The 15,365-nt window shown below is 40.0% G+C and overlaps 1 protein-coding gene across 9 annotated transcripts in view; it reads left to right on the top strand.

The window, feature by feature from the left end:
* The window catches only part of LOC128688843 (uncharacterized), an 87,195-nt gene that overhangs the window by 67,099 nt on the left and 4,731 nt on the right, over positions 1-15,365 (top strand). For 7 of the 9 annotated variants that reach the window (XM_070085408.1, XM_070085411.1, XM_070085413.1 and 4 more), the window contains exon 4: positions 2,314-2,477. The exons of 1 other annotated variant lie outside the window; for it this stretch is intronic. In XM_070085408.1, coding sequence (XP_069941509.1) covers positions 2,314-2,477 — 164 coding nt within the window. Of the gene's footprint in view, positions 1-290; positions 322-2,313; positions 2,478-15,365 lie in introns of those variants that run through there. One more of the 9 variants, XM_070085416.1, reaches the window with a different exon arrangement.

Genomic DNA, 15,365 nt, shown 5'->3' with positions numbered 1-15,365 from the left:
TTTAATTCTGCTAAGTGTTCCTTGTCAGTTTCAAAGTCATTACAGCTAAATATGACAAAAAGTTACTTAGTGCTTAGTTTGAGGAAAAAATCCAAAAAAGAGCTCCTTTTAGGTCAAAGATAATAAGACATAAGCTATATCTTACTAGAAAATTGTGTTTGAGAAGGGAAGAGAGCCTTCACAACAATGCAAATTTAGTTCTGAAAGGTGTGAGACTTCATAACATAAAGTTTTCTGGTGAAAGTGCATTAGCCCAGTGGACTCTCATTAATCTTCCCAACATTTTTCAGGTGTTTCAAGGAATGACTAACAGAATGAGCGGTAAGTTATACTGTAGTAATTTTTACATGCATAGTACAGTAATAAAAACAGATTTAGGTGGTCAACTTTGGTGTTGTCTGGATCATAATTCTTTTGTCCCGCATGTTCTTCACATCATATAACACTTTTATGTTACATTCCATTTCTTGGGAATGTGAGGGCTAACTGGAGTTAGGTATAAATTGGAACAGCCTCACAAAGAACCAGTGGGTATTCTCTCTTATTTATTTTTATAATCTTTTGTTTATTGTTGCTGATCAGTGACTGATTTTGATGGTTCCTGAGAGATGCTTTACATCCTCATATCTGACATAGACAGAGATGTTTCACATCCTCATATCTGACATAGACAGAAATGTAAGCCATAGCTCCATGTCTTCCTTTGCAGATGACACCCGAATTGCCATGACAGTGTCCTCCATTGAAGACACCACAAGACTCCAAGTGGGCATCAACCAAATCTTCAAATGGGCCACTCAAAACAATATGAAATTCAATGAAGAGAAATTTCAACTACTCAGATATAGAAAACTTGAGGAAATTAAAACTAACAAATTCTAACCAACAAATTCTAACCATACAATAGAGCAAAAAAGTAATGTGAAGGACCTGGGAGTGATAATGTCAGAGTTTCTCACCTTCAAAGACCACAGCACCGTATCTACTACATCTGCTAGAAAAATGATAGGATGGATAATGAGAGCCTTCAAAACTAGGGATGCCAAGCCCATGATGATTCTCTTCAAATTGCTTGTTCTCTCTAGGCTGGAATACTACTGTACACTAACTGCCCCCTTCAAGGCAGGCGAAATTGCTGACTTGGAGAATGTACAAAGAACTTTCATGGCACACATAAGTACAACAAAGTACCTAAATTACTGGGAACGGTTGAAGTCCCTTAATTTGTATTCCCTGGAATGCAGGCGTGAAAGATACATGATAATATACACTTGGAAAATCCTAGAGGGATTGATACCAACTTGCACATGAAACTCACTCCCCCAATGAAAAGCAGGGGCACCATAAGTACACTGAGAGAAAACACAATAAATGTCAGGGGCCCAAGACTGTTCAACTGCCTCTCAGCATACATAAGGGGGACTACCAGTAGTTCCCTGGCTGTCTTCAAGAAGGTGCTGGACAGGCTTCTAAAATCAGTACCTGACCAGCCGGGCTTTGGTTCATAAGTCAGTTTGCGTGCAGCCAACAGTAACAACCTGGTTGACCAGACCCTGATCCACCACGAGGCCTGGTCTCAGACTGGGCCATGGGGGCGTTGACCCCCGAAACCCTCTCCAGGTATATCAGTATTATGGTTCAGCAGTGCTCTTTGTATTCTGTAATTTTATTGCATAAATGCAGGAGCATCGTAAGGGAGGGCAGGCCACCCCAGGTGACACCATTTAGGGGGTGACACCATAGAGCCTCTAAAGAAGGTTACACTAATGACCAAAACCATGCTGCAGCAATCTATGAGAAAAATTCTTCGTTTCTATATAGCCTATTATAGGATTATAGAGTACAAATAGGCCTATATAGGAAAAATCATTGATTTTGATGATGTGATAGATGTTTTTGCAGGATTGAAGGCAAGGAAATGAAATATCAAATTCTATGAGATGTTACCTGTACTCAAGGTTAAATTGGAACTAGTTTTTTTCTTTATTTTTCAAGTTTTTTGTTTTTGTTGTTGAAGATGAATAAATGTATGATTTGTTGCCTATACTCAAAGTGGTATTTGAGCTTATGTTTCCTCAATATTACTACGATTATTTATTTTATCATTAATAAAGTTTGGTTTATGGCCTTTAAACATTCTCATTGCTAAACATTAGTCACTGGGCATGCAGCAATGATGTAACTGGAGTTTACTCCCCTTTCCCCCCGCCCTTGGATTTCATGGGGGTGACACCAAAGATTCCACCCCGGGTGACACCAACCCTTGCGATGCCTCTGCATAAATAGCTCACAAATGCTATTTGTACATTGCAGGTATGAATGTAAAGTGCAGACTGAAGAAACATAATGATCAACTGTGGGCAATTGAAGGTGTGTGGATAGGTGGGAAGAAGCCACAGGACCCCTGTGCCGGGTATGCACTTCTGCTCCAGTGGTGTCACAAGCATAATGTTCCTGATGATGCTGTGGACAGTCTGGTCAGTAACAGGCATACCTGCTCATACAGACTCATTGTATTATGCTGTAATTTATCATTGTATTAAGCTGTATGTATTATTTGGAAAAATTATCATCATAGTGGTTTGCATAGTGTAATAATATAATTACAGTCACTAGTTAGACAGCTCATCAGTAAATATTGTGTGGCAAAAATAAAATAATCAGTTACAGTAGTCTCCAAACACAGTATGTATATACATAGTACTGCATTCACACTCTTTCAGTAGAAATAGAAAAACATCAACAACCACCAGTGTGTTATTTGTTAATACAACCTCTCCTCACTTTACGACAGAGTTCCGTTCCTAATACCTTATCGGTAAGTGAGGAGCATGCTATAATGGTAGTGGGTTTATGTCACCCATCTTTGATATTGTTTTAATGTCACCTTTGCACCATTTATAGCATTTCTGGTATATTTTTAAATGTTCATACGGTAGTGTACTGTATATTGTAATAAGCAGATTAGAGGAAATCAGTTCTAACATATTTAGGTATGAATACAGTGGACCCCCGGTTAACGATATTTTTTCACTCCAGAAGTATGTTCAGGTGCCAGTACTGACCGAATTTGTTCCCATAAGAAATATTGTGAAGTAGATTAGTCCATTTCAGACCCCCAAACATACACGTACAAACGCACTTACATAAATACACTTACATAATTGGTCGCATTTGGAGGTAATCGTTATGCGGGGGTCCACTGTACTGGTCAGAGAGCCTGTCGTAAGTCTGAGTCATCGGTAAATGAGTACGTCGCTAAGTGAGGAGAGGCTGTACTGTAGCATGTCTGGTAAAAGTTGTTACTTATATTGTGAAATGCATATTGTTCATATTTATTCATTCCTAGTAATCAGTATTCTGCAAAGTCACTTTTGGCTCTGATAACAGTAAATACAGCCTCTCCTCCTCACTTAGCGACGTACTCATTTACTGATGCCTCTGACTTATGACAGGCTCTCTGACCAGCATTCATGCCTAAATAATGTATACTAGAGCTGATTTTCTCTATTCTGTTTACAGTGGACCCCTGGTTATTGGCCGGTTTGGTTATCGGCCAACTCGGTTATCGGCAGGTTTTTTGGTGCCCGGTTATCGGCCGTTCGCTCGGTTATCGGCCGTTTTGGACGCGTCCATCCGCCGGCTGGGGCAGCTTGCGTTTCAGCTTGGCTTTGTCTCTCGGTGGCTGAGGAAGCTTCTGCTCATACATCCAAACATGTTTGCTTGTTTACCATTGTTTTTAGTGGTTTTTCTTGCAGTGCAACTGTGAAATAAGTAACCAGGGCTCCAAAGAAAGTTCCTAGTAAAGTTCCTGTGGTAAAGAAAGTAAGAAACACCATGGAATTTAAGTGTGAAGTGATAGAAGAGTTTGAGAGTGGTATGAAGGTGGTGGAACTTGCCAGGATGTACAGCAAGAATAAATCAACAATTACATCCATCCTGGCAAAGAAAGAACAAATCAAAGATGCTAATGTTGCAAAAGGAGTAACTTTTCTAACTAAACAAAGGCCACCAATAATGGAAGAGATGGAAAAGTTATTATTATTGTGGACTAAGGAAAAAGAATTAGTGGGAGACAGTGTTGTGAAGTCTACTATTTGTGAGAAGGCAAAGGAGTTGCATGAGGATCTTGCAAAGAAAATGCCTGGAATAAGTGCTGCAGTTGTGAATTTAGGGCCAGCAAAGGATGGTTTGATAGATTTAAGAAGCTAAGTGGCATACACAGTGTTGTAAGGCATGGTGAGGCTGCAAGTTCTGACAAATGTGCAGCTGAAAAGTATGTTCACGAATTCCAGGACTGTGTAAAGGCTGAAGGATTCGAACCCCAACAAGTGTTCAATTGTGATGAAACAGGCCTGTTTTGGAAGAAAATGCAAAACAGAATCTACATTACCCAGGAGGAAAAGGCACTGCCAGAACACAAGCCTATGAAAGATAGGCTTACTCTTTTGTTGTATGGTAATGCTAGTGGGGATTTCAAAGTAAAGCCTTTACTCATGTATCACTCAAAAAATCCCAGTGTGTTCAAGAAAAACAATGTCATGAAGGATAGATTGTGTGTTGTGGAAAGCTAATCATAAGGCATGGGTCACAAGGCAAATTTTCAAAGAGTGGGTTAACCCTTTCAGGGTTTCGGACGTATTAGTACGGCTTACGCACCAGGGTTTTTGACGTTTGTACTAGTACGCCTAAATTCTAGTGCCCTCAAATCTAGTGAGAGAAAGCTGGTAGGCCTACATATGAAAGAATGGGTCTATGTGGTCAGTGTGCGCAGTATAAAAAAAATGCTGCAGCACACAGTGGGTAAGGAGAAAAAAAACTTTGTGTTTTTGGATTAAAACAGCGACTTTGCACTGTATTTTCTTATGGTATTTGTTGTTGTATTCTAGTTTTCCTGGTCTTATTTTATAGAATGGAAAACATATTAGAGAAATTGAGATGATTTTGACTGGTTTTAAAATGAAAAGTACCTTGAAATTGAGCTCAAAGTAGCAGAAATGTTCGATTTTTACCAAAGTTCAAGAGTAAACAAATCATGCCAAGCGTCCAATACACATCAACTGGTGAGTCTAATATTCTTTCACAAGTGCGCTGATATTATTTATACCATTTCTACACTAGTGCAGTAGTCTGCATAACAGTAAATCTTCTATTTTTTGAGAATACAAATTCAAAGTGGAAAGCAAAAGAATGTAAGAGGGGCATGGGGAACGTGACTAATGAACAGAGGAAGTGTTATTTTAGTGCCAGGAATGTCTTTCTTGTTTATTCTGGACCCTATTCGGAAATTGGCATCTTTTGAAATTTGTGTGAAATTGGCAAAATTGCTAAATTCTGACCACTTTATTGGATAGTTGAAATCAGTAAATGGGAGGTTTCTTGTACTCATTCAGTAGAAAAATGGAGTTCTAGCGAAATAGTTATGATTTTTGTCGACTAGTACACGGGAATTGGCCGAAAATAGGGCTCAAAGTGGGCAAAATCGCCGATGCGTAAACATCGTCGAGACCGCTAATTTCGCGAGTGCATAATCATGCTATGCGTCCAGTACACATCAACTGGTGAGTCTGATATTCTTTCACAAGTGCGCTGATATTATTTATACCATTTCTACACTTAGTGCAGTAGTCTGCATAACAGTAAATCTTCTATTTTTTGAGAATAAAAATTCAAAGTGGAAAGCAAAAGAATGTAAGAGGGGCATGGGAACGTGACTGATGAACAGAGGAAATGTTATTTTAGTGCCAGGAATGTCTTTCTTGTTTATTCTGGACCCTATTTGGAAATTGGCATCTTTTGAAATTTGTGTGAAATTGGCAAAATTGCTAAATTCTGACCACTTTATTGGATAGTTGAAATCGGTAAATGGGAGGTTTCTTGTACTCATTCAATAGAAAAATGGAGTTGTAGCAAAATAGTTATGATTTTTGTCTACTAGTACACTGGAATTGGCCGAAAATAGGGCTCAAAGTGGGCAAAATCTCCGATGTGTAAACATCGTCGAGACCGCTAGCTTCGCGAGCACATAATTCCATAAGTTTTCCATCAAATCTCATACTTTTGGTGTCATTATGATCGGGAAAAGATTCTCTATCTTTTTACAAGAATTTTTTTTTTTTTTTTTTTTTTTTTTTTTTTTTTTTTTTTTTTTTTTTTTTTGAAAATTTGGCGACCGAGAACAAGTCTTGGAGAGGGCCTGGCAACCCTGAAAGGGTTAATGATGTGTTTGACCCAAGTGTGAAAAAACACCTCCTGGAAAAGAAATCGTCACTCAAGTGCCTCCTGGTAATGGACAATGCTCCTGCACATCCTCCAGACTTGCAAGACCAAGTGTTTAGGGACTTCAGTTTCATCACATTGAAGTTCTTGCCTCCTAACACCACTCCTCTCCTTTAGCCCATGGACCAGCAGGTCATTTCTAACTTCAAAAAACGCTACACAAAAGCAGTGTTTCAAAAGTGCTTTGAAGTGACCTCGGACACTCGGTTGACTCTAAGACAGTTCTGGAGGAATCACTTCACTATCCTCCATTGCATAAGCTTTATAGGTAAGGCTTGGGTGGGAGTGACTAACAGGACTTTGAACTCTGCTTGGAGAAAACTGTGGCCAGATTGTGTCCAAGAGAGGGATTTTGAAGGGTTTGGGGCTGACCCTGACAACCCTGTGGACTCTATTGTGGCACTGGGGAAGTCCATGGGGTTGGAGGTGAGTGGCGAGGATGTGGAAAAGTTGGTGGAGGACCACAGGGAAGAGCTTACCACTGAAGAGCTGCAGAGCTTTAACTTCAACAGCAACAGACTGCAGCTGAGGAACTTGCTTCAGAGGAGGAGGAAGAGAGAGTGAAGGAGGTGCCTTCTTCAGTGATTAAAGAGGTTTGTGCAATGTGGACTAGGGTGCAAGCTTTTGTAGAGAAAAACCACCCTGATCAAGCTGAAACAAGACATATCTGCAACATGTTTAGTGACAAAACTCTGTCCCACTTCAGGGAAATCTTAAAGAGAGATGCCAGAAACAGAGCACTCTGGACAGTTATTTTGTGAGACAGGGGTCCAGTGACTCTCAAGCTGGTCCTAGTGGCAATAAAAGACAGAGAAGGGAAGTAACCCCAGAGAAGGTTTTGCTACCTAAATTCTTTATGGAGGGGGATTTCCCTTCCAAACACTAACTCCTCCCTCTTTCCTCCTCCCTATTTTCCAGAAACCAGCATTAGTCTTTAATAAAGGTATGTAATACATAATTGTTAAAAAAAAATTTTTTGTGAATATTTTTGTTTTGAACAGATTAATTGTATTTCCATTAATTCATACGGGAAATATTAATTCGGTTATCGGCCATTTTGGTTATCGGCCGACCTTCTGGAACGGATTGCAGCCGATAACCAGGGGTCCACTGTATTTCAGTATACAGTACACTACTGTATAAACATTTAAAAATATACCAGAAATGTTATACTAAACGATGCAAAGGTGACATTAAAACAATATCAAAGATGGTTTTGAGAAACTCACTACCATTATAGTATACTCCTCACTTAGCGACGAATTCGTTTAACCCTTTGACTGTCACGGCCGTATATATACGTTTACGAGGTACCGTGTTTGACGTATATATACTCATAAATTGTAGCGGCTTCAAATCAGGCAGGAGAAAGCTGGTAGACCCACATGTGAAAGAATGGGTCTGTGTGGTCAGTGTGCACCATATAAAAAAAATCCTGGAGCACGCAGTGCATAATGAGAAAAAAAAAACTCCGACCGTTTTTTTTTAATTAAAATGCCGACTTTGTGGTCTATTTTCGTATAGTATTTGTGGTTGTATTCTCGTTTTCTTGGTCTCATTTGATAGAATGGAAACTATATTATAGAAATAGAGATGATTTTGATTAATTTTACTATAAAAAGAACCTGGAAATGGAACACAAAGTACGGGAAATGTTTGATTTTTGCCAATGTTCAAAAGTAAACAAATGATGTCATTGTCCAATAAATGTCCAAATTTTTTTTTATTATTATCACACCGGCCGATTCCCACCAAGGCAGGGTGGCCCGAAAAAGAAAAACTTTCACCATCATTCACTCCATCACTGTCTTGCCAGAAGGGTGCTTTACACTACAGTTTTTAAACTGCAACATTAACACCCCTCCTTCAGAGTGCAGGCACTGTACTTCCCATCTCCAGGACTCAAGTCCGGCCTGCCGGTTTCCCTGAATCCCTTCATAAATGTTACTTTGCTCACACTCCAACAGCACGTCAAGTATTAAAAACCATTTGTCTCCATTCACTCCTATCAAACACGCTCACGCATGCCTGCTGGAAGTCCAAGCCCCTCGCACACAAAACCTCCTTTACCCCCTCCCTCCAACCCTTCCTAGGCCGACCCCTACCCCGCCTTCCTTCCACTACAGACTGATACACTCTTGAAGTCATTCTGTTTCGCTCCATTCTCTCTACATGTCCGAACCACCTCAACAACCCTTCCTCAGCCCTCTGGACAACAGTTTTGGTAATCCCGCACCTCCTCCTAACTTCCAAACTACGAATTCTCTGCATTATATTCACACCACACATTGCCCTCAGACATGACATCTCCACTGCCTCCAGCCTTCTCCTCGCTGCAACATTCATCACCCACGCTTCACACCCATATAAGAGCGTTGGTAAAACTATACTCTCATACATTCCCCTCTTTGCCTCCAAGGACAAAGTTCTTTGTCTCCACAGACTCCTAAGTGCACCACTCACTCTTTTTCCCTCATCAATTCTATGATTCACCTCATCTTTCATAGACCCATCCGCTGACACGTCCACTCCCAAATATCTGAATACGTTCACCTCCTCCATACTCTCTCCCTCCAATCTGATATTCAATCTTTCATCACCTAATCTTTTTGTTATCCTCATAACCTTACTCTTTCCTGTATTCACCTTTAATTTTCTTCTTTTGCACACCCTACCAAATTCATCCACCAATCTCTGCAACTTCTCTTCAGAATCTCCCAAGAGCACAGTGTCATCGGCAAAGAGCAGCTGTGACAACTCCCACTTTGTGTGTGATTCTTTATCTTTTAACTCCACGCCTCTTGCCAAGACCCTCGCATTTACTTCTCTTACAACCCCATCTATAAATATATTAAACAACCACGGTGACATCACACATCCTTGTCTAAGGCCTACTTTTACTGGGAAAAAATTTCCCTCTTTCCTACATACTCTAACTTGAGCCTCACTATCCTCGTAAAAACTCTTCACTGCTTTCAGTAACCTACCTCCTACACCATACACTTGCAACATCTGCCACATTGCCCCCCTATCCACCCTGTCATACGCCTTTTCCAAATCCATAAATGCCACAAAGACCTCTTTAGCCTTATCTAAATACTGTTCACTTATATGTTTCACTGTAAACACCTGGTCCACACACCCCCTACCTTTCCTAAAGCCTCCTTGTTCATCTGCTATCCTATTCTCCGTCTTACTCTTAATTCTTTCAATTATAACTCTACCATACACTTTACCAGGTACACTCAACAGACTTATCCCCCTATAATTTTTGCACTCTCTTTTATCCCCTTTGCCTTTATACAAAGGAACTATGCATGCTCTCTGCCAATCCCTAGGTACCTTACCCTCTTCCATACATTTATTAAATAATTGCACCAACCACTCCAAAACTATATCCCCACCTGCTTTTAACATTTCTATCTTTATCCCATCAATCCCGGCTGCCTTACCCCCTTTCATTTTACCTACTGCCTCACGAACTTCCCCCACACTCACAACTGGCTCTTCCTCACTCCTACAAGATGTTATTCCTCCTTGCCCTATACACGAAATCACAGCTTCCCTATCTTCATCAACATTTAACAATTCCTCAAAATATTCCTTCCATCTTCCCAATACCTCTACCTCTCCATTTAATAACTCTCCTCTCCTATTTTTAACTGACAAATCCATTTGTTCTCTAGGCTTTCTTAACTTGTTAATCTCACTCCAAAACTTTTTCTTATTTTCAACAAAATTTGTTGATAACATCTCACCCACTCTCTCATTTGCTCTCTTTTTACATTGCTTCACCACTCTCTTAACTTCTCTCTTTTTCTCCATATACTCTTCCCTCCTTGCATCACTTCTACTTTGTAAAAACTTCTCATATGCTAACTTTTTCTCCCTTACTACTCTCTTTACATCATCATTCCACCAATCGCTCCTCTTCCCTCCTGCACCCACTTTCCTGTAACCACAAACTTCTGCTGAACACTCTAACACTACATTTTTAAACCTACCCCATACCTCTTCGACCCCATTGCCTATGCTCTCATTAGCCCATCTATCCTCCAATAGCTGTTTATATCTTACCCTAACTGCCTCCTCTTTTAGTTTATAAACCTTCACCTCTCTCTTCCCTGATGCTTCTATTCTCCTTGTATCCCATCTACCTTTTACTCTCAGTGTAGCTACAACTAGAAAGTGATCTGATATATCTGTGGCCCCTCTATAAACATGTACATCCTGAAGTCTACTCAACAGTCTTTTATCTACCAATACATAATCCAACAAACTACTGTCATTTCGCCCTACATCATATCGTGTATACTTATTTATCCTCTTTTTCTTAAAATATGTATTACCTATAACTAAACCCCTTTCTATACAAAGTTCAATCAAAGGGCTCCCATTATCATTTACACCTGGCACCCCAAACTTACCTACCACACCCTCTCTAAAAGTTTCTCCTACTTTAGCATTCAAGTCCCCTACCACAATTACTCTCTCACTTGGTTCAAAGGCTCCTATACATTCACTTAACATCTCCCAAAATCTCTCTCTCTCCTCTGCATTCCTCTCTTCTCCAGGTGCATACACGCTTATTATGACCCACTTCTCGCATCCAACCTTTACTTTAATCCACATAATTCTTGAATTTACACATTCATATTCTCTTTTCTCCTTCCATAACTGATCATTTAACAGTACTGCTACCCCTTCCTTTGCTCTAACTCTCTCAGATACTCCAGATTTAATCCCATTTATTTCCCCCCACTGAAACTCTCCTACCCCCTTCAGCTTTGTTTCGCTTAGGGCCAGGACATCCAACTTCTTTTCATTCATAACATCAGCAATCATCTGTTTCTTGTCATCCGCACTACATCCACGCACATTTAAGCAACCCAGTTTTATAAAGTTTTTCTTCTTCTCTTTTTTAGTAATTGTATACAGGAGAAGGGGTTACTAGCCCATTGCTCCCGGCATTTTAGTCGCCTCATACGACACGCATGGCTTACGGAGGAAAGATTCTTTTCCACTTCCCCATGGACAATAGAAGAAATAAAAAAGAACAAGAGCTATTTAGAAAAAGGAGAAAAACCTAGATGTATGTATATATATATATGCATGTGCGTGTCTGTGAAGTGTGACCAAAGTGTAAGTAGGAGTAGCAAGATATCCCTGTTATCTTAGCGTGTTTATGAGACAGAAAAAGAAACCAGCAATCCTACCATCATGCAAAACAGTTACAGGTTTTTGTTTCACAGTCATCTGGCAGGACGGTAGTACTTCCCTGGGTGGTTGCTGTCTACCAACCTACTACCTGGCTACCAAATAGCCATTCTAATATGTAGTCATGAATGGGTTGATGTAATTTTTACAATTATTACAGTATTGCAATAGTCTGCATAACAATAAATCTTCTATTTTTTGTTTGAATAAAATTTCAAAATAAAAAGCAAGAGTAATATCACAGGGGCCTGGAGACATGACTGATGAACAAAGAAAATGTTATTTTAGAGCCAGGAATGTCTGCATTGTTCATTCTGGTCCTTATTTTGAAATTGTCATATTTTTTAATTTTCATGAAATTGGCCAAATTGCAAATTTCTGACCATGTTATTGGGTAGTTGAAATCGGTAAATGGGCAGTTTCTTGTACTCAATCGATGGAAAAAATGGAGTTCTGAAGAAATAGCTATGAGTTTGGTTGACTGGAATAATGGAATTAGCCGAAAATAGGGCTCAAAGTGGGCGAAATCGCCGATTTGTAAATATCGCTGAGGTTGCTAACTTCGCGAGAGCGTAATTCCGTCAGTTTTCCATCAAATTTCGTTTTTTTTGGTGTCTTTACAATCGGGAAAAGATTCTCTATCATTTCATAAGAAAAAATAATTTTTTTTTTTTTTTTTTTTTTGAAATTTTGTGACACCAGGAGACACCTCAGGATTGGGGGTTGCGACAGTTAAAGGGTTAACGACGCGGTCTTAGGAACTGAGCTCTGTTGTTAAGTGAGGAGAAGTTGTAGACACTTTCGGTAGCCTTCAGGTTGTCATTTCTCTTTAACGTCTGTTTGCAGTCTTGACAGATTGCTATTTTCTAAGCAAAAATATCCTGGCGTATTTTAACCCTTTGAGGGTTTGTCCCGTAGTTCTACGACTCTGAAGGCAGGGTCCAGGCCGTAGTTCTACACCACTCAGATAAGTTATGAGCGGTAAATTTAGGCCTGGATATGAGAGAATGCATCTATGTGGTAAGTGTGCACCATATAAAACAAATTCTGCAGCATGCAGTGCATAATGAGAAAAAAAAGTTACAACTGTATTTTTGGATTAAAACATCGACTTTGCGGTGTTTTTTGTACATTTTTTTATGGTTGTATTCACGATTTCATGGTCTCATTTGATAGAATGGAAGATATATTACAGAAATAGAGATGATCTTGATTGGTTTTTGTACCGGAAATGGCTTGAAACTGAGCTCAAATTACCGGAAATGTTAAATTTTTTGCCGATGTTCAAGAACAAACAAACGATGTCATGCATCTAATACACATCAACTAGTGAGTCTAATATACATTCACGAATGTGCTGATATTACTTATACAATTATTACAATGTTGCATAATAGTAAATCTTCTATTTTTTGGTGTGAATAAAAATTGGTTATGTGAATAAAACATAACTAATAAACAGAGGAAATGTTAGTTTAGTGCCAGGAATGCCTGCATTGTTTATTCTGGGCTCTATTTTGAAATTTGAATATTTTGAACTTTGTGTTAAGTTGACGAAATTACCAATTTACAGTCACTTTATTGGGTGGTTGAAACAGTTGACTGTGCGATTTTATGCGCTTAGTCGACAAAATAGAAGTAATACTAGCAAAATAGCTAAGAATTTGGTCAACTGGAATAATATATGTAATGGGCCTAAAATGGGAGTCAAAGTCGGCAAAATCGCTGATGCGTAAATATTGCTGATGCAGCAAAATTCATGAGAGCGTAATTTCGTCAGTTTTCCGTCAAATTTTGTACTTTTTGTTTTATTACCTTCAGAAAAAGATTCTCTACCATTTCATTAAAAAAAATAATTTTTTTTTTTTAAATTATTGGACCCTGGGTGTCACTCTGAGATTGGGTCTCTGGACCCTCAAAGGGATAATATCCATCATCCACTAGATTCTGTCAGACTTCATGACCAAGAGAATAAAAGCATCTCCTAAGCAAAATAGACATGCAGTGTAAAACACCTAGATTGTAAAGCATGGAGCTATTCACTCTCTGGTTCTGATGCCCTTCTTAGAATTGAGAGATGTTAAGATTCCAAAACATTCCTGGAGATATTAGGTAAAAACCTGAACCCTTTGTCTTGCTTAAGCTTTGTCATGGATGGACTTTTCAGCAGTAATGACCTAAGGCAAGAATTACATATAAGTAAATGGTTAAGTGAACACAAAATTAATGTTCTTGAGTTGCCTCACATTCTTCAGATAATGCTCATATATAAAATGTATGATACTAGCTTAAAAGAAGCCATGAGCATGAACCACAAAATAAGAAGGAGGTGCAGAGCTCTTACATGGAGTTGCTTAATATTAGTCATGTGTTATAAGAGCCAAAGAAGGTTTCACAAAATTCTGAATGCCTCATTATGCATAAAATGAGTATCATATATTTTACAATCAATATAACTAATACAGGGTTTTGGTTAACACAAGCCTATCCGATGTTATCCTGACTCCAAATGACTTCGAACAGGCGATAAATGACATGCCCATGCACTCTGCCCCAGGGCCAGACTCATGGAACTCCGTGTTCATCAAGAACTGCAAGAAGCCCCTATCACGAGCCTTTTCCATCCTATGGAGAGGGAGCATGGACACGGGGGTCGTCCCACAGTTACTAAAAGCAACAGACATAGCCCCACTCCACAAAGGGGGCAGTAAAGCAACAGCAAAGAACTACAGACCGATAGCACTAACATCCCATATCATAAAAATCTTTGAAAGGGTCCTAAGAAGCAAGATCACCACCCATCTAGAAACCCATCAGTTACACAACCCAGGGCAACATGGGTTTAGAACAGGTTGCTCCTGTCTGTCTCAACTATTGGATCACTACGACAAGGTCCTAAATGCACTAGAAGACAAAAAGAATGCAGATGTAATATATACAGACTTTGCAAAAGCCTTCGACAAGTGTGACCATGGCGTAATAGCGCACAAAATGCGTGCTAAAGGAATAACAGGAAAAGTTGGTCGATGGATCTATAATTTCCTCACTAACAGAACACAGAGAGTAGTCGTCAACAGAGTAAAGTCCGAGGCAGCTACGGTGAAAAGCTCTGTTCCACAAGGCACAGTACTCGCTCCCATCTTGTTCCTCATCTTCATATCCGACATAGACAAGGATGTCAGCCACAGACACTCTTCAGGTCACTTGTTCTATCTAGGCTGGAATATTGCTGCACTCTAACAGCACCTTTCAAGGCAGGTGAAATTGCCGACCTAGAAAATGTACAGAGAACTTTCACGGCGCGCATAACGGAGATAAAACACCTCAATTACTGGGAGCGCTTGAGGTTTCTAAACCTGTATTCCCTGGAACGCAGGAGGGAGAGATACATGATTATATACACCTGGAAAATCCTAGAGGGACTAGTACCGAACTTGCACACGAAAATCACTCACTACGAAAGCAAAAGACTTGGCAGACGATGCACCATCCCCCCAATGAAAAGCAGGGGTGTCACTAGCACGCTAAGAGACCATACAATAAGTGTCAGGGGCCCGAGACTGTTCAACTGCCTCCCAGCACACATAAGGGGGATTACCAACAGACCCCTGGCAGTCTTCAAGCTGGCACTGGACAAGCACCTAAAGTCAGTTCCTGATCAGCCGGGCTGTGGCTCGTACGTTGGTTTGCGTGCAGCCAGCAGCAACAGCCTGGTTGATCAGGCGCTGATCCACCAGGAGGCCTGGTCACAGACCGGGCCGCGGGGGCGTTGACCCCCGAAACTCTCTCCAGGTAAACTCCAGGTAAACAGCACCGTGTCTTCCTTTGCAGATGACACCCGAATCTGCATGACAGTGTCTTCCATTGCA

The sequence above is a fragment of the Cherax quadricarinatus genome, chromosome 16 (assembly GCF_038502225.1).
Source record: "Cherax quadricarinatus isolate ZL_2023a chromosome 16, ASM3850222v1, whole genome shotgun sequence".
Lineage (NCBI taxonomy): Eukaryota > Metazoa > Arthropoda > Malacostraca > Decapoda > Parastacidae > Cherax > Cherax quadricarinatus.
The sequence above is the reverse complement of the archived record's forward strand: the minus strand, read 5'-3'. Positions and strand labels throughout refer to the sequence as shown.